We start from the raw sequence: 20,717 nt of genomic DNA, 5'->3' as shown, positions 1-20,717 counted from the left end.
CAACCTTAAAGAATCAAAGTCCATTGCTACTCCACTTCCAGCCCTTTACTTCTGCTTTTCAGCACAACTCCTCACAGTCCATCCCTGCTACACCACACTAATTCCTCTCTTCTATATTTTAGCTGGTCTCACGTGGCACTGTATCAAATGCTTTTCTAAAGTACAGATAGGTTGAATATACAATTTTATTTTCTTCAAAAAGTTTGTGCCAGTCAAAGGTTTTTTATTACAAGATCCTGACACCTTTTTCTTCATTGTCGCCTGGATTATTTTTTCTGATCTGTCAGATAAGGCCAACTCCAACCCTGCAGTTACTTTCTTGTTTTGCTTGAGATGATTTCCAGTGGCAGAGCCCCTCTAAGCAAGGGAAGTGTATTTTTACCCTATTTTTCCATTGCTGAAAATCTCTTATGCTGCTTAAGGCTATTTTATGTAGTGACAAAAGTCCCTGAACTTGTCCTGTACCATCAAATTATGACAGAGCTGATTGTGTTTTTGCAAAACCCATTTTGATGTGACGGGTAAGAGGCTGCCCCAAGGGAACCATCGGTCTTGTTCTTATTTCTGTTTCTGCAATTCAGTAGGATATTGATTCTAAATATATCCACCTACAATCTCAGAAAGTCCTACTAATTTATCTCTGTGTGCAGAGGAAGGAGGCTAATAAGTTTTAGTATTTCTACTCAGTTGGAGGGATACCTGTGAAACCTACCTGCTGCATGTACAAGATTAAACTTCTGGCTGAATTGCTATGGCCATGAGAAATGGAGTCCTTGGGGCAGAGAGTTGTCATTGCCATGCCTCTGTGGTCATCTCAATTGCATTGAGCTCTTTGAGGCTCTTGGGTAATAGTTGAAAGCTGTAATGCACTTTCTTGTATGCTGTTAAATCTAATAATTTTCTGGCAAGTGTCCTGTCTGAGAGTGTCTTTTTGGAGTTTACTACTTTTGATACAAAAAGAATTAACAGTTCAGTTCTGTGACAGATTTGTCTCAACAAAGCCTTTGTTCTTGCACACTTGCTCTTTTACAGTTGCTGGGAAGAGAGTTCTGGGGTATTTGCTAGGCTCAGCTAAGCAAGGGAGATAGGAGCCTTCATATATCTCTTTCTGTTTGCACAATGGAGAGGAGGCAGTGAGAAGCATAAAGGCCCTCTAGAGTCTGGGTAATGGCTAATTGCAAACTGTTTGAAAGCCAAGTTGACAGGTTGCTTACTCTTCCCCCTCGGCCAGTAGAGTGAGGTGTGTGTGAGTGCAGTTGCTCGCACTGCAACCTCTCTGGTGGGAGCCTTCTAGAGGTGCGCTGGGACGCTTTTACTGCTGGAGGCGTGCTGGCTTCATGGAAGCTGTATGGCTGAGTGCTTCTCCCCATGGAGAGGCTTCTGGCTGAAGTAGCTTGGCTGCTTGTAGTATGAACTATTGTTCTTTCTCATCTTGGCATGATTATCCTTCAGCTGTTGCTGTGGATCTCTTTTTCTGTGTGTGGTTTGTGTCATACTGGGGAGGAAAGGGGGCTAATTTGCGTCTTTATTTGCCTTGGGATGGGGTTTAGATGTGAGGTGTGAGTTAAGGAGCTACATCTTCTGCTACTTCTGAATAATCCCAAAGTGTGATTATGTCAAGTTATTTGGGATGATGCCGGTGGCATGTTCTGCTAAACAGTGTTATTGGAATAATACTTGTGCTATCATTTTACATACCAGTAGTCAATTAAGATAATTTACTAACTTTTTGTAGGGATTGAGATATTAGCAGTTTTTAGTGCTTTTCCAGTACCTTCCCCACCCTAAGCTTTCAATTTGTTTTAATTACTACATGGAAAGGAACATTCAGAGCCAGGTTGGTCCATGATGGTTCAATTTTTAAGGGCTGTGATTTAAATGTGACTCTGGTTATTTAGCATTCTGAAACTTGGCAATCTTTTCTATTAATTAAAAGTTCCAGAATTTTACAGCAAAGTATCTGGCCCCTAGGTGTAGAATTCCTTTCTTTGTGTTATGTCAGATTGTTTTTAGAAAGGCTGGTTGTGTGCATGTGACTCACAACCGACAGTAGTCAATGTAATAGTGTAGGTGTTTAAATCATTTGTTCTTTCCTAGCTGGCAGATGTGTCTGTAAATCATTAGTCTTCATTATTTTAATTGGAAAGGCAGTACTGTAATATATCAGGACCATAGGAAATAAGTACTGAATGTGATTTTCTGGGTTTCAGAACTGTCTTCCTGCTGTCTGATGGATTTGCCTCTGAGCAGACAGTTCCCTAACATATGATGCCCCCAGCCTGGTAGTACATCAGTTTAGATTTTACCTGCGTATCTTTACCTGGACTGCTTGTGTTTTCATACTAGTTATTTTCTGTGCAATAAAAGCTATTGCAATACCTCTTGCATGCTTACTCACTCTTAGGTTCTTATTGTTTTCATACCCTAGAAGAAATCTAAATGCTTTTGCCAAATCCATGCTTATTCCAATGCATTTTACAGGTGAATGAGTGATACTGGTGTTTCCCCTCCTGTACTCCTCACAACTTGCAAAACTTTAAACTTCAGAGATCTTAATCAACTTTGATGAATTCATGGAAGTAATTGAACAACTCTCAGATTGCCCTGGCCGGTTCCTGAAGTAATCAGGAGTAAACTTCATCAGTAATATAGTCTTATTACAAATGAATTATGGTAACTCAAACGGAATATGTAGTAGTCAGACAAGTTCATTCTGAATGAAAATTTGGGTTTTCATTAGGGTCCCAACTCCAAATTAGTTTGTACAGAAAAGGGATCCTTTAAAATTGATAAATGAAGAAGCAGTGGATTGTGAAGAGATGTCCAATAATCCTCTGGAAATAAATGTTAAGTGCATTTTACTTAATATATTTGTTAATCATATAAGAAGTCAAGTAAACAACATATTGCAGATGATGCTAAGTGCAGAAGCCTATACAAATGCATGAGCTAATATGGGAAAAATGCTGAGGTACCAACAGAGCCTTGAAAAATGCGTAAGAAACCAAAAAACTAAACAAATTTTCCAGAATTACTTTGGGAAAATTAGCATAGGTAACGTATTTTCTGCAAAAATAATTGGGAATTTAGTTTTTTTGTATGATAAAAATAATTGACCTACCTGTGCAGATATATGTTCTTACCTTCCTGAACTAATGGTGCTTTCTTGATGCTGGAGAACATAAGTATTTTTGGTGCTTTAGTTTCAAAGCATTAACAATGATCACAAATCTGTATTGGCTTAGAACAAGGTTTAAACATGTTAATTCTGCCTGAAGGCAAAACCTTGAAAAGAATTCAGTGTTGTTAAGTTTCTTATACTTAAGATTAGACTTAGAATGTGAAGATCTTGGCTTTTAATCACCAACTTTGGATAGAGTTTCAAGCAGAAAGGTTTTTTTGTTTGGTTAGGGGTTTTTTTTGTTTTATTTTTTTAGTTTTTTTTTTTTTTTTACTTATTGTTGTTGTTATTAATTTTTCTATTTATTTTTTAAAGTGAATCCCATAAACTCTTCACTAAGTCTCTGTTGACCTTGGGAAAGGGATTCATCTTTCTGAAAAATATGTTTTCTTTGTGATATGTCTTGATATCATGGTACTTTAGCCAGAACTTAGTACAGTCTGTCAACAGACCAATAAACTCATGTGTCCTATGTTGCTTTGGTAGTGCCGGCATGTTTTGTAACTTTAAGCTGTTTATTTGTATCAATGTGCAATTTTTCTAAGATTTTTGGAAGATGAATGAAATATGTCACTATTGGCATCCTACCTGGTAATTTCGGACTGTTAATAAACACTGGCTCATATCACAGTGAGTCTAGAAGAAATAGTAACATACCAGAAGCCTGATGTTTGTTCTTAGTGGAAATAAGACAAAAGTAATTCTGTTAAAATAAATTACACCTTTCTTTAATTACAGTGTTTAGTATTCAAAGGGGTGCAAATAGCTGATATGTCAGATTGTGTATGTAATAGTCTAAACTAATCATCCTTTTTAAGATGAAGCTGAAAGGAAATAGTTAAAGTAACAATACTTTGAAAGACCAAAAGAGAAATATTGGGTTTGTAATTACTATTATTCAACCACCTATTAAAACTGAATAAACGTGTTAAAGTTCCTTGAAAGTCTACAAACATCCTGAAATCTAATGGTGATGGATCTATCAGTTTGTGGTCACTGTACATTATGAACTGTGGGAAAACACACATATTAGGGGTACAGTGAAAGTTTGGTTAACCTAAAATCTGGAATTCCCTGAACTCTCTGGGTTTGATCATGTACCCTTCTTGTTTGTCAGTAGTTATTTTTCTATTTTTCACATGGGAGGAAGAGACAGTGAAGGATAACTTCAAAGAAAGCTTCTGGAGCTTTCATGTGATACTGGCAAAATAATAATAAAAAAAAATTTAGAGGGTACTTGACAAATTCTTTAGCCTTAAGACATTTGATTAGGCACTTCTTGAATTTTGCCACTGGTATTTGAAACTGTTTGAAATTTTCCTTGCATCAGAGACTAATATTTGGTCTACCTAGAAATCTCAAGTATTTATCCCATTTGAACCCAGGCTCAGGGTTTCTGAACTGACATCCTGGCCTGTGCTGCTCCAGTGTATGGAGTGGAATAATGGAGGGGTAGTATAGGTGTTAAAGGATCTGCATAAGTGTATTTTATTCCTGTGGTGATTCCTTTGGTCTGCACTGGATTACATGGTTCAACTAATATTTCCCTATGATGGCACTGCCACTTCTCTAGAAAAGGGGAGTAGAATGTGAGAATTAGGGTTCAAAATGTAATCACTAACTCATCTTTTCTGGCCTTTGTGTGGCCAACAGCCTGGATTTATCCTTGGAAGAAGTGAACAAGGATGTTCTAACTTAAGGAGAATTATATTTGCTTCAACTAGGTCTGAATTTGTCCCAGCTCTTCTAAGTGGGTGAGTTGTTACAGTGTCCCCAAATGCAAAAGCATTTGATTATTTAAATTTAGCTGAGACATTAATATGGTAAAAAGTACTGATTTTCCGTCTTGTTTCTCGAAAGATTTTTAGTAGTTTATATTTTTTCCATCTCTGTCATGCTTTTCTTTTTCTATTCCTCCTTATTTTATTAACTTTGTGACTAAATGAAAATAATTTCAGAGCTTTAAAAATTTTTTTTATTCCAATGTGTCCCGTGTCAGTAAAATGCTAGCAGTAGTGTTTCTGATTAGATTTTTGCTTTATTAGCTAACTCTTTAATTCACAGTAATCATCTCTTGGTTGCTAACTAGTTGCTAAGAAGGATAGATTGCCTTCAGAGGACATTCTGGGAAATGATCCAGTTTCTTGCTTGCCTATTTTAATCTCAAGTTTCCTGTTGGAATTATGCAGTGTTATAGAATAACAAGTCAGACACAAAAACCTCGCTTCGTTGGTTGGAAGACAACTGAACACACATGCTCTCTGCAGAATAATATCAAATAATATGCTCAGTGCTTTGTATCTCACTTGTGCTTCATTATGTGATCATGTGGATTTCTGTTTTGCTCACAAAAAGAAAGCAGGATAATAGTGTTGTGCTATGCTGGATGTTGTGTGATGATGATGATTAATTTGTTAATCAGGCTACTGGATTTGATATAGGGGAGCTTGATGAGCTTCTTATAGGCTAAACAAATAAAATGAAAAATTTCAAGGTATTGATTGGGTATATTTTGATTATGGCATAGCAGAGGTTGACTAGATACTGGATAAAATAATGTTTTGACTAATTTATTTTATGAGAAGGGAGAATAACAACTTCAATTAAACAAGCAGCACCAGAGACCAAAATGCATTCTGTTTGAATGCATCTGGCCCTACTACAAAACACATGTGGCACTAGCTATAGCCCATTAGCTCAGGTAAAATATGATGTTGTGTAGCCTGGCCTGGCCTGTGCCTGGCTGCCTATTTGTGTCTAAATTGGGAAGAAAACCAGACCTATTCCTTCCCAGTACCACTGGCACAACCAGGCTTTATAATGAACTGCAGATGTAATATTTTGTTGATTTCAGCATTGCAAAGGCTGTCCAAGAGTAGGGGGCAAGATCAGATGGTAGAAAGGAAAAAGAGAAGAAACAACCAAGCACTTTGGAGTAAGGCTTTGCCCATTTATCACACTGTTATTGTGAGTGATTTTGTGTGTAAAGCCTGTTCTTGGTATCAGTGTCTTGCTTTAGAAATTGATGAATCTGAGGAAAAACTGGAAACAAGGTGCAGTCAAACATCTTTGTAGAATGAGAGTGAGTCAGTAGCACTTGCTGTCTCAGAACCCAGAACCTCCCCAGTCCAGCCTTGAAGCTGTCTACTGGAGCAGTAACTGCTGAACTAACAGAGTTTATGCTCAAGTGTTCACTCATTTAGTTAAGAAAAGGAGACTTTAATTTTTCATATTTTTTGTGACACCAGGACTTACAGCAAACAATCCTGTATATATTTCTACCTGGTTCCAAACTCAGAGCCTGTGTTTTAATGCCACCTCTGAAGTTGATTCCACACAACTGCTGAAGTTTTTGAGAAACTGTGAAATATCCCCTTTTCATGTTTCTAAGAAAGAGTTATATCAATAGGGTTTTGTCTGTGTGCTAGGCTTTTGACTGTCAATCTGTATGGTTATTATATGCAAGCATGTGTACTGCCAGTGTGTTTTAAACTAACTTTCCTCAACAATATCTGCTTCACACTTTTTACTGTTGTAGAGTTTATTATTTTGCATATTGCACAATTTCACAAGTTTTCCCACCATCAAAAATTCTCAGGAAATAAGCAAAAGGTAAAGCTTTTACTTTGAGATCAAAGTTTTCTCTTGCTGTTTTAAAATCACTTTAATTCCCATGAGAACTTTCACAACTTGCCTGATTTTGATCTTGTAGTGAAGTAAAAATACCATAATAATGGCTTTAGCATGTGTTATTCAGGTTAAGACAATGCCAGAAGCTTAGAAATGCAATGTGCTGGTCACATCTTGTTTTTGTGTGGAGACTCTGCCAGCAAGAAAAGTTCTTGTGTTTTCAGAGCTCTAGCTCTTTTTTTCCACTGACTTTGTTCAATGTAGGCTGGATATTAGAAACTGTTGTTGTCCAGGCCCTGTGCAAACAGTGATCTCAATTCAAATCAGTAGTTACTTTGGGCTCCCTACACCTACTGCTGCAAAGCAGACAGTCATGGTGCTCTAATCCACATTGGCTTGTTCTCCAGACACAGCACTGCCTTAGTTTCATCAGGCCTGAGGAGGACCTAGAATTTCAGTGTGGGATGAAAGCAGCAGCTGAAGGTTGACAAGGAGAGAAAAGCTTTACAAGAGATGCTGGAACTCTAGCAGACTTGCTATTGGTAATGAGCACAAGTATTTAAAAATAGATAAATACGTAAGTGTAAACTGGATAAATAGTAAAATTTTTATACTCTTTCGGTTCTAGATGATCTCTCTTGCAAGAATTCTTTTCTGTTTTGGAAAGTCAATGGTTGTACTGAGAATTTATCAGCCTGTTAAGAGAAAATGTATCATAGCAAAAATCACAGGACACTTACTACATCCATTGTTACTGAAAAACTAATGATTTGGAAAGTTATATGTCTGGATGAGCTCCATGGTTTTCTATTTATTAATTCTGATGATACCACATTAAATGTTCATTTGGCAACACTATAAATAGGGAGTTGGATTGGGTTTTGCCTTGTTTCTTTCTATAGAGGATAGATTTATTGCTAATAAGTATCACTGAGGGAGGTGAATTATGTCTTTTGTTTCAATAGTCACTTAGCAATGCAACTGCTCATTACTAGCTCAGTGAGTCAGTGTTTTCAGAAATTAAAAACAATTTTGTATGCCTCAATCTTTGACTACCCAATTTGAGAGACCATAAAAGGCCTTTGTAGGGGAGTGGGTTGTGGTTTTGTTTTTATCTTTTTGTGATTTCTTTTTTGGTGGGTTTTTTTCCTTTTTTTTTTTTTTTCCCCCCACCAAGGTAATTCTTATTATCAGCCTTCTAGAAATCTGGATGTAGAAAACAGTGCATATAGAATTCAAGGGAATGCATTTCCTTCAGTGCTGCAAAGGGGATGAGAGGCAGTTCTTAAATGTATTGATGACTTCTCCATGCTCTGAAATGATAGAGAAGGACACTTGATTCTTCAGCTTTACAATAACTTCCATGAAATATTTAATGCTTCTCTGATGATTTATTCTTCTTTGCATAATGCAATCTAAAAGAGTGGTTTCGTTAATTATTTATATTGTGCTGCTGATGTTATTTCTCTCCAAGTGCTTTCCAGCAGTAGTTGTTTCTGCTTATTACCAGGAGAGACTTTAAGAGGCAGACCTTGTCAAGAAAGCAGAATTATAACTTGTCTTATTTGTATCTGTGTGCTTTATAATGTGTGTGCTGGGTAGAAAACACTAGTAGGGCTGGAGCAAGACAAGAGGGACCTAGGAGCCCCATGCTCAGGAACGAGAATAAACTGGGCCTTGCTGAGGTTGTGAGTGTAGCTCTTAGGGCGCCTGATAGCTGTGTTGGCAGGATAAGAACCTGAAAAGGGCAGTTCAGAGACGATTTTGAAGCATAATCAGTGTAGAATGAAGAGCAGTAGAGAACCTATGTGAGGTGCCTGAGGGTGATGATCCAGCATCACTGCTGGGCTCTAAACAGCTTGCAAAGCGGTTGTGGGTCCGCTTTTACTCCTGTAATCTTGTTTTAATAGGGTGTGAGTCTGAGAGCCAGCATGGACTTGGCAGCAGTGGTAAAGGAAGGAGGATGGCTGCCAGGTCTTCCTAAGCATGCATGAAAAGAAGGTCTTCAAGTATTTAGGTCTCATGGCTTCTCCTGTTGGTGATCTCCCTGGCTGCCTGAAACCCACACAAGTAAACCCAGGAAAAGGAGAGCTGCCAATGGTGCCATCTCATTGAAAGTTCTGCTTGCTGACTGTGCTGGTTCTCACCAGAATGTGAGGTTGGAGAGCAGAACAGAGAGGACTGGCTTCTCTCTGTGACAGCTGGATGATTGTGCTGCTCTTGTAGTGAAGTGGGGAGCAGCATCTCCAACTTCATAGGAGGGGGAGAGGAGCAGGTTGACATTTACATTTTTCTCTTGATTTATCTTTCAAAAATAGCACTCCTAAAGGGGAAAAATGATTCTCAGTAAAGGTCAAAGGACATTCAAGACTCAGTTTCTTAAAGGTTGCATTGCTTAACTTCTCAGCACTGCCTGGGATAGCCAGGTGTTAGGTGAGCAATGATAAATTATACTAACAACCTGAACATTTTATTTAAGGAGATAATGCACAGGGAAAATACCCTCCTAGATATTCCACAATATGTACTATTGAAGACATAAGTGAGTTTGGGTTTTTTAGCTTTTCTGAGGACTGTGATGCAGTAGTACACAGCTTTAGATAATTCACTACAGTGAGTGCTACTAGGAAATAGTAGCAAACAGTAGCATTCACACCTTCTCTTTTGGTAGGAGAAGAGGAAATAAAGTCCCTGTGCACACTGGAGGACTCTTTCTGGATTGCAGACATGTGCTGTGCAGGCTAGAATCTAGCTCAGGGCATTCCCTGAGAAGAACACCACAGATTATTTTCTCAGATACAGTGGTAAAAATTAGAAATAATCTCAGTCAATTGGTTTGCCTTGGCATGAGAAAAGAACAAGAGTCAGCCAGTGAAGCTGGTTAAGTAGTTTAACTACTGAGTTGACTCTCTTTTGCTTCCAGATAGGTCTCTTAACTGCTGATGCTCAGAGCTGTAGTAATACATCTTGAGACAAGATATACTCCACTTTGTGAGGTATAACTACTCCAAGAATAAAAATTATGCAGTGCTTTATTGGAGACGAGGAATATCTGGATATCTGCCCCTGTTAGTTCTATGGGACCTGAATCCCTGTTCGTGCTTGGTGACAGTCCAACAGTCACAATAATCATTCTGGCTTTCAGCACAGCAGACCATGCATTCACCCATGACTGAGAGGACTGCTCTTGGTTACCTTTGTTTTATAATAAAGCAGAAACAAAAGGTGGCTGTAATTTTTAAAGACTTTGCTAAGCATGAGTGACTTGTTAGGGTTTGAACTGCGCTGCAGACACAGTTGGGGAAACTTTCAGACATGTAGCCCTTTTGGTCATCACTGGGAGTGTTCTGGAGCAGAAGCCTTCCCAGGGAGCAGCTTGGAGACTCCATCAATGGGCTTATTGCCCAGATGAAGTTTCAGATACATTCATAGGGATTTCTGTGCTAAGCCAGTTGCCCCGGGCTTAGTCATATCAGAGACATACCACATATCTGAGAATCTTGCATTAGACTTTTCTAAATAAACAAATGTATAGTGTTGGGGTCTCCTCCCCTGCCGTGTAGCCCTGGGAGAGGGGCCCTGAGGGCACAGACACGGGGTTTCCCTGCCCCTGCTCAGCCTCGTTCCCATTGGTTGGTTTGTGTTCCCTGCGCGGGCAGAAGGACCCTTGGTCCCGTGACTGGAACAGTTCCTCAGCAGAGCCCCGGCCATGCGGCTGGAGAAATAAACATCTCTCTGAAACAGCTATCAAGAATCTGTCTGTCCGTATATATTTCCTTTCCACGGGACTCCTGGTTTGATATATGCGTGTTGCAGTATCCCCACTGCAACAAATGGTGGAGAATTGAGAGCAGAACGATCCCCGATCCCTAAGCGACTGATTTGTGTGAGTAAACCCTGGAAACTTTGGATTCCTCTTCTTGGTTTTGCTTTGCTATTCCATATCTAAACTATGGAGGAACCGTGGGAAGACTCTTGGCTCTCAGAGCCGCATATGGACATTTATCTTAAACTTAAAATGATTCTTGAACAACGATTTGTAAATTTTAGCTTGATTCAAGCTCAGAAAGAACTGAAACACTTCCTGGCATGGTTGTTTAAGAACTTTTTCTATGTTTCTTGGGATTTAATTCTTACCAAGGGCTTTTGGAAAACCGTTTGGACACAGTTAATATGGAGTCAAAATATATGCTGATGGAAGAATATTTTCGTGAATATTATTTAGTTACTGAGACTGTTGAGCAATGTCAGCTGTGTCTTGGCGAAGGGAAGCCTGGCGCAGGGACCGTGTGGCCCAGGCCACGTGCACCGAGCGCTCTGCGAGCAGCAGCGAGGCAGTTCCCGCGCGCGGGCGGAGCCACGCGAGCCACAGTGTCGGTGGTGGAGCGAGGCGCGGCGGGACCCGGCGGTGCCCGCACGGCCCTGCGCAGCGCGTGGTGGAGCGAGCCCTGGGAACGCCCGGCCGAGACGGAGCCGCGCCGAACCGAGACGCGCGCTGGAGCAGGGCGCGGGGGAGTCGTCGCTCGGGGGCCCGGCCGAGACGTGGGTGCAGCGCCCGGCAGCGGCAGCGAAGCTGCGACCAGAGGAGGCGACGCACGGAGAACTGAGCGGCGCGGCCCGGCCCGGCCCGCGCAGCCCCGAACGCGACCCCGGGAAGAGCGCGCAGGCACCAGCAGCCCCGACAATTCCAACACGGGAGCGACCGAAGGAGAGAGCAAAGACGCAGCGAGACAGAAAACAGCAGCCACTCGGAAAAAGGAAAAGATCATAGTAACTAAGACCTTAGGGATAGTAAAATGGTATAATGTTAAGCAAAATTATGGTTTTATAACAAGGTGTGACAACCAGCAAGACATATTCGTGCATAGAACTGCTATTAAAAAGAATAACCCTGAAAAATGCATCCCAAGCTTGGGAGATGGAGAGGTGGTGGAATTTAATATTGTACTAGGGAGAAAAGGGTTACAAGCATCGCAGGTCACTGGGCCTGATGGTGTTTCTGTAAAAGGCAGTATATATGCAAAAAATCGTAGTCATGTTAGACAATATCTCCATTGTAAGCCCCCCCTACAGTTTCCCTTTCCTAATCCCACCTTTCCCTTTTACCCTATGTCCTATTACCCCCAGTGTATTCCCAATCCGTTTTTTCATCCATGGTTTCCCTCACAAAACCATGCTTTTGCCAGTTGTTTCCCCAAAAATCCCTTTCCAATGCCGAGTGGGGGATGAAAAGGGGGAGGGAAGAAGTTAAACCCTCTCCTGCCTCAGTTTCCCCACAAAGCATGCTCAGAGTTCTGTCTCCCTTCTGTCAGCCCTAAGATGTTCCACAGAATCTGATTGGACGTTTAAAGACTCAGGAGGGTGGCTTGTTTTGTTTTGAAACTGTTCTTGTTATGTTTATCCAGTTGTTTTCATTCTCCTTTTATTAAAATAAAACGGGTGAGGTGTTGGGGTCCCTCCCCCGCCGTGTAGCCCTGGGAGAGGGGCCCTGAGGGCACAGACACGGGGCTTCCCTGTCCCTGCTCAGCCTCGTTCCCATTGGTTGGTTTGTGTTCCCTGCGCGGGCAGAAGGACCCTTGGTCCCGTGACTGGAACAGTTCCTCCACTGAGCCCCAGCCATGCGGCTGGAGAAATAAACATCTCTGAAACAGCTATCAAGAATCTGTCTGTCCATATATATTTCCTTTCCACGGGACTCCTGGTTTGATATATGCGTGTTGCAGTATCCCCACTGCAACAGTATAGGACAGTGGGGGATAGAAAAAACACTGCAATTATTTTTTTTTCCAAAGGCTTTGGCATGAGCTGAAGTATTTCTTTATTCTTTCTAAGAGAATCCTGACAGGTTGCTTGAGGTCTCTTGTGAGTTCTCCATACTAGGCTCTTGCGATATTCCTTTATGCATTTAGAAATAGTTAGGCTTTCAAATTTTGTAAATCCAGAGCACCCTTTCAGACCTCAAACCTCCATGTGATGAAAAAAGCTGAGAGTAGACTGACTTTTCTTGTAGGCCTTATATATAAAGCAACCTATATCCTTAAATAGCTTTCAAGACCGAGGAAAACTAATTCTTGTACAGCAATGAACTTTGCTCTGATCAGTGCCTATGCATGTCAAACACAGTTGTGTAACAGAGAACCAATGCTGACAAACAGCTTGCCTACACCTGCTTGTTGCTTGTATACAGGTGCTCTCTTCCCATCAAAAGCTTAGTTGGCAGTGGTAGGTGACTTGCTGTTCAAAGAGCTGTCACAGGTATAATCTGCAGGAGTGCATTTTTGAATTTAGTTGTACATCTTATAGAGCTAATCATGGAGGAAAGTTCATTAGCAGAACTGCTTCTTAATAAGTAGAAACCCATCCTATTGCAGTGTTGACTACTGCAAATCATAGAACTCACTATAGTATTGCTGCAGGACACAAAAGTCTTGAAGCCTTGCATAAGGAGAAACTAAGAAAGAACATGAGGGTGTATAAGTCCCAGGAGGAAAAGATTAAATACATTGAACTGTGACTTCAAGTTATCTGGATCTTCTAAGACTATTTCCATTATTTCTTAATTTCCTTTGCTCTTTATTGGATATTGTTTCCTTATCTGGTATTCTCTCAATTATTAAAACCCAATTGCTGTTTGTTTGGTTTTTAAAATTAATTATTTAAAATCCAGAATGAAGCATAAGAGATATCAAATAGTCATGTCCATCAGAAGATTTTTGGTTTTTTTTTGTACCTTATTAAAATTCCCATTAGCTTCTTGTATAACTGCTAGCCATCTCATTTCCTTCAGAGGAATTCATTTCAAGATTTGTACATTTCTACATGAGATGGAGAAAATCTATTTCTACAGTTCTATGTGCTGTGAGCACCATTAGACTTCTCCTTTGGTTCAGGGAACTCTGGCAATATTTTATTCTGAGTGGCTGCTCAGGTTGCTGTGACATTCAGAAATGGGCCTGATTTGCATTAGACTATTTAATTTGCAGTGCTGTATCATTACACTTGTCTGTGCTGAAGAGAAAGGAATTAAAACTTCAACAGAGCTCTTTTCTTGCATGTCTTCATGAGTTATTTTGCTGTAAGAGTTAATGTGGGCACACTGTTACCCACTGGCTCAGGATATGTGGGGGGTTTTCTGTGGGGGTAGAGTGTTGGTGATGCTTGGATTTTTTTGCCTTGGGATTCCATGAGAAATAAAATTACAGATTTCTTCTGAAAGCATTCAAAGTTTAGACTTTCAGGTCCTTATTATCATCTCTTTGCTGGTTAATGGTGGACCAGTTTCAAAGGCTGTGTTGGTTTCCAGTGTTTCTGTAATGCTTGCCTCTTGGGCTGCCATTACAGCATGCAGTGAATAGGGATGTTCCCTGTGTCTCCAGAGGGATGCCAAGTTCTGTTTCTAAAAAAATAAGTTTCTTTCAAAACAAAACAAGATTTACAATCTTCCTCAGGAAAGCAGTCTCATGTCTGACAGGAAGGTGAGATCAGGTCCCAGCCATGGTGGCAGAGACACTGCACCAGGGCTCTGACACATGCAGCACTAAGCTCAAGCACATACAAGCACATCCTACTTTTGGCTGAGGAGCACCATCTGTGGAGCAAATTCCTAGGTCTGGAGGCAGGGCTGGACCATGTTCTGCAGCACATTCCAGGTTTCTCAGTGTTGCTGCTGGTATTGAATTTGTTTGCCTCGAGTGGGAGGTACCCAGACTGCATATGCCATAGGAGGGAAAGAAGTAGTGGGAAATACCAGTGTTTGGGTGGGCACTGAAAGTGAGAGGCCTGGAGAATGAAGCTTGTTGAACCCGCTTCTTTGTGGGAATTGGTGAACTTTGCTTTGGGAAAGGCCGTTCCCTCATCCTCTGCACAGGAGCTGCTACTGTCCTGTATGCCTTCCAGTGGCTTCCAAAAGTTTCAGGAGGAGAAGTTGGAATCCCTCTTGGAGACACAGGAAACCCCCCTATGCATTGCACCTGGCATGGTGTAGTGCCAGCCCACCAAGCAAGCCTTACAGAAGCACTGGAAACCAGGAGGCCCTTTAAAATTGGTCCACCATTAAACAGGAAAGAGGTGATGATAATATGGATATACAAATCTAAACTTTAATGTATTCAGAAGAACCTGTCATTACCAAAGCAACTGATCTGAGGATCATGCCATGGATACTTAAGAACCTCAGAAACCCTAAAGCTTGCTTTTCTGGATCAAAGTTTAGGATCTTGTCTGTAAGAATATGCTTTCTTAATATTTTTCTTGATTATGTCTGCAAGAGCTTTTGATTTATTTGGCTGATTTCTCAAGGTTGCCTAATTCCTCTGTTCAAAAAGGCTCATTTACCTTGATGCTACCATGCTGATATAATATTATCAGAGCAGAATGTGTTGACAGTCAGCTGTTGCTTTCATTACTAACTCCAGTTCGTTTCCCATTGCTAAAACTTCCCTTTTGCGTTACATTAGTTTTTCTTACAAGTTAAAGCTTGTAATGATTGACGTAGGCTGGAGTGGAAGGTGATGGTCGGCAAGAACTCACAAGCATATGGGCAGCTGTTGGGGAAATGTTTAAAAGTGTGCGTTGTTCAATGATTGACCTTAAACATTTATTGTTTTGCTTTTTTTTTAATTACTCAATTTAAACTTCTTAACCTAGACATGAAAGCAAAGCTAGGAGAAATCACAGCTGCTTGAGGGGACCACTGACAGTATGGATTGCTTTAAAATTGCTTTTCATTCAAGTATTATTAAAGGCAAAGCCTAGCATAAAGAATTTGAAATTAAGGGCATTTAGCTGCAGGAACATAGCAGAGAGTCGGGGGGAAAAGGCATTTATAATATAAATGATGATGGGCAGAGTACTTTGCATGTAGACAGTGCCACCAATTAACAACAGTGAGGTGGCCCAGGATGGGGACTGAGCTCAGAGGAAGACAAAAGTCCAGATGGCTCTCTGTGATCCCGAAGTGCAGGGTGTAAGACTGTGTTACAAGGTTACTGCAAGGTGAGAACAGGGACTACAGGGACTTTTTTTTTTTTTTTTAGAGCAAATGCTCTGAGAGAAACTGCATGAGGTGGTAATGATCTGCTGTACAGATAGACCTAGCTTTAGAGCTAAGCATACCTTCTGTTTTGCTCTCAAGGTTTTGTGATGTGAATGTCCCCTGGGAGACATTTAACTGCTTGGAAAAGTGAAAGCTGTTATATGGAAGCAAATGTGAAAGCAAATATTTTGTTTACCTTGTGTGCTAGGTATTTAGCTGAACAGTTTATAGTCTAGGGGGTGATATTGCTGATCGCTCTGTGGATGTGCAGAGAAACGTGCTGCCACTGCAGGGTGTCAGCTCAGGAGGCTGGGGAGATTTAGGGAATAGAGGGTGATACAGAGGGCAAGGTGCCCCCCTTCTGTGGGCATGGGAGCTGTGTCTCGTGGAGCAGCATGCTGCATCTGTTCTTTACTTCACCTTTGCAAAGCCTTTTCCTATTATTCTAGCAGTTATCATCTATGCACTGTTTGTCTCTCTGAGCCTAATGTATCTCAGTACTTTGCTTTCAAGCACTGCATTTCTTAGGTAAGTAATCCCATCTGTTTTGGCAGCATTTTCACTTTGAGAAGTATCTGACATTACAAGGAATACCTGCAGAATGAAGCCATAGGGTAGGATAACTAGGATGACACACACCGTATACACAGTGAAATGTTGAGATCTTGTAAGCATAATTATTTATGACATATATCAATTTTTGACGTAAGGTTGAAAACTTTTGAGAAGAGGTGAAGTATTACTGACTAGTGTGTGTTGGAACCAAGTTTTATTATCAAAACTTCACACAGTATCTGATTTGGATGCAAAATATGAATGTGTAGCAGAAATAAAACCCACAGAATATATCCTGTTGTTAGTGCCACTTGACATGGTTCACAGGTAGATGTTTCAGACCTTAGATTGATTTTAGGGAGGGTATGTGTTCATGGTTTTGTCCTCTAAAATTTAATCAGAGTCCACAAATGTGAAGTTTGTCTTCCCAGGCCATATTGAATTTCAGATTAAAATCTGGATCTCAGCATACTTTCTGTATTTCTGTAATAAGATGTCTCTTCCAGTCTAGAGCCTGGAGATATTTTTTTTTTCCCCCTCAAGTTTAAGATCTACATTTGCTATTCAGCTTCAGTCTCTTGAGAGATGAAACTTGCACTGCAAATTCAGGCCCAGGCTGCCAGTTGGGACAAACTTCAAGCAATATCTCTATATGTATTACATAAGAATAATTCATAGTATATAGTATGAGACAACGGCTCTTGCCTACAATTAGAAGAATGCTTGTGAACAGTTTTTGTTCTTGTTGTATACATATTTGTTATTTGAGACTAGTTCACCATATTTAAAATGTTGAACCAAATGTTTACTATGTGAAAACATTTGCTGTACAGAACCTCAATTAGTGTTCTTAGTAAACAAAACCAAAAATGCTGGAAATAACAGCTGCAGAGATTTGATTAAAAATTCACTGAGTATAAAGGCATGATATCTTTGTACTTTTAGTCCAGATAAATTACAATGCTCAGTTGAGTTATTGGCTGAAACTTCTACCCCTCACTGAAGCCAATTTTGTGTATTTGTGGAAAGCATGAAATGGGATGACAGCACTGAACATGTCACTTTCTCTGTTTCATTTTTGCTTTGATATGAGGTGAAAAAGGGTTGTGGGATACATTATGGTAGTCAGTAGAAAGAGCACTAAGTAAGGTTACAAAAGTTTTAGCATGATGTTCTAATGATGATGGAAAATGTCTTTCTATGCAATTTTGAGAACTTTGACATGAATCATGCTGTTTCTTTTCCAAGATACTTTTTTTCTGTAGTAATTCACTGCATTTTATTGTATGTGAGACAACTGCTAGCTTTTCTATTTCTAGTGAAGACAGGACTGTTGTAGTCTGACAGAGCTGACAATGACACTAAATAGACTAAAAAAATTCTGTAATATTTATAAAGCTCTGAGTTTAGAATTTAGGGTACAATTCAGCAAAAAGCCTTAATACTAAAGATGGTTAAGGGCAAATCTCAAATTGCTTGTGAAACGGGAATTCCGAAGAAATTTCTCTCAGGACTATTCTGACAGATTTTAGTTGTCAAACTTCTAGTTTAGTTTAATAAGGCAAATTTTTGTTGGTTAAAATGTGTTTTGTAATAAAAATAAATGCTGCAATTTATGATGTGGGGTGCTGCAAATTCAGGAATTATATATGCAGCTTAATGGATTCCTCTGTTAATATAATTTGCTCTTTCTTTTTCTGTTTTATGGGCTTGGTCTTTTTATAGTCTTTGGGTGTGTATGTGTTCTTCCTTACAGTGATGTAAATTAGTAGTAATACACTAATATCAATGGAAAACTGATATAAAGCCTCTCAGATCTGTATTGGAGCTTTTGTATTTAATTCCAGCTTCCCTTGAATCTTTATAATAAGTTCTTAAAGCTTTGTTTCACGTGAATTGTGTGCCGATGTGTATTATATATTAAATGCTTTCAGATAGTACTGGAATATTCTGTAATCATTTTTCATCAGTTATGTAGTAATAAAATACAAAGCAGTATGGTATTGGACCAGGAAAGACAAATTATCTAGGGTTTTTCTACTCTTGCACAGATGCTACTGTGACTGTGCATCAGGGTGTACCCAAGTTAACTTTAAATTAGCTGGCTTGGCCAAAAGTGCAGGAACATGAGGTACTCACCAAGAATTTCCTAAGCTTCTAGGAAAGGTGTTTCAGCCTTGTGCTGAACTTGCTCCTCTAGTTAGCTCAGCCCAACCTGACCTAAGTTCAAGGCATTGACTGTGCTGCAGAGGTGATTTTAGCCATCGCATGGATGCAAGCACATAATTTACGTGGTATTTTGTTATCCTGAGTCTGATCTGCTGCTTCTGAGGGCTGATGTAACCCCTACTGAGGAGCCCCTGAGGGCCAAAGAGCTGCCAGGGAAACACAGGTATTTGTATGTAAAGAGGAGGGTAGTTCTACCTTAGACATTTTTAATCCCTTCTGACTTGCAGGTGCAAGGGACGATATAGAAAGAGGAGGTGGGAGCTGCTGGCATATGAAGGTGGTGAACTCAATGGCTCGCCTTCTCCGTGTGCTTTCTGGGCATGGTGAATTCTCTTCAGGTGGTTCAGTGGCCAGGAATGATCTCTACCCATGCTCTCCTCATCTGTGGAGGTGGTCACAGGGAGGTCCTGAAACAGCCATGGGGGAAGTGACAGTGCAGGCTTGGGATATGGGAACAGAAAAACCTTTATTTCTGGTGATGAGATTAGACTTTGGTAACTTTTCCTAATAGTGATATGGGAGCAGAAGGGGAGATAAATACCAATTCTGCCTTTGCTCCTGATAGAAGATATTGTGAATTACTGCTTTAGCTCTCCTGAATCATTCAGCTGCTTCCAGCTCAAATTGGACTGGAAATTTTAAATGTATAGCACTCCTGAAATGAAAGCACGTTAGTGACTGTGCTTCATGTGCAAAATACTGATTTCTACAAATACATTTATTTCTTTTGAATGGTTGAAGAGCCTCCTAAGTGAAATGTGCTGATATGAATAACAAAACAGAACGACCTTTGTCTGGCTGTGCATTCCCAAAGGATAAAAGACATGTAGCTTATACTACTAAATATCTGTGAAGTTATATTGTTGCTGGGTTCATTATTAGCAGATCTTTATCTTCTAAAATCAATGGTTCCCTTTGTGAGATTTAAATTTTCCATGCAATCCTATGGTAACAAAGGATGCCTGATTTAGCAGTGACATTTGTAGTGAAACTCACCATCAGGTGATTCAGTATGTCCATTATTAGTCTTTATTTTCTTCCCAGGGAGTACTTTTCAATTTAGTTTGCCTCATACCGTGTTTGGCTTGATTTCTTATTGAAAACGAAAATGTTTTGCCCTTAGATTCATCAGAGGCTTTTAAAACCTGAATAGTGAGAAAAAACCTCATTAAGGTCAAAGGCAAGAATAAAGTATTTGAGAAAATGGTGAATCACCCCAAACTAGGCCAAGAGACACTTCAGAGACAGAGTCCGGGAGGTGGGTATTTGCTTTTTTCGGTGTGCCGGGGGTGGGGGATCGCTCCTCCAAACACACACACAGCACTTCCTACAACACAATATTATGGGTAAAATTCATGAATATTCATCACATTCCTTGGGCTAGGAGTGGCTATACAAATTTGTTCTCAGAAGTCATTAATATCATTAGCATATGTGTCACACATGCGTGGTGTGTCCTGGTGGTCGCACTGAGGAAGGCTCCTCTTCTTCCTCGGGGGTCTTTCTGATGAAGGCTAGTAGGCATCACAATGCACTTTTCACCTTTCTCTCTGGAGCATGCGTAGTCCTTTGTAGAATGATTCAGTGGTTTCTGTGTTGCTTCAAAACAAATTCTTGTTCTTATCTTGACAAGATTAAGGTGGATCCTGCTTCTTAGGTTTTGTAATTAACATTTTTTGTCTCTTAATAGTTACCTCTGCTTACATGAGTTAACTATTGATCGACCCCTTTCCCAATCCCCCCTTTTATTTTGGTCATTTGTAATTCTTTACAAATCTTGCATGTCTTGAAAGTGAGTACCCTTTTCTACTTTGCTTCTAAGTTTGTGCTTTTGCCACTGAGCATAAGCATCGCAATTCCAAGTACATAACATTATACAACAATAACTACTAATACAAACAGTAAATAACAGTGCAATAATACAAATAACTATTACAAACGATTGTTTAAGCCGGGATAAGTTGGATAACCATCCTGTAAGTTTGTTTCATACCTCTTTAAACTCCCAAGAAGTGTCATCCAAGGTGATCTGATGCAACATTCGCTTTGGATAAAAAATTTTAACAGGTTTCTGGGTATGAGTATGAG

General features: G+C 40.0%; 1 protein-coding gene across 1 annotated transcript in view; it reads left to right on the top strand.

Annotated features, from left to right (window-relative positions):
• The window catches only part of SULT6B1 (sulfotransferase family 6B member 1), a 158,427-nt gene extending 139,471 nt beyond the window's left edge, over positions 1-18,956 (top strand). Inside the window, 1 exon segment of the mRNA XM_032103885.1 lies at positions 18,857-18,956. Within this exon segment, the coding sequence (XP_031959776.1) occupies positions 18,857-18,956 (100 nt within the window).
• The last annotated feature ends 1,761 nt before the right edge of the window (positions 18,957-20,717 follow it).

The sequence above is a fragment of the Corvus moneduloides genome, chromosome 3 (genome assembly GCF_009650955.1).
Source record: "Corvus moneduloides isolate bCorMon1 chromosome 3, bCorMon1.pri, whole genome shotgun sequence".
In the NCBI taxonomy this organism is placed as follows: domain Eukaryota; kingdom Metazoa; phylum Chordata; class Aves; order Passeriformes; family Corvidae; genus Corvus; species Corvus moneduloides.
Note: the sequence above shows the minus strand (reverse complement) of the source record. Positions and strands in the feature narration are given on the sequence as shown.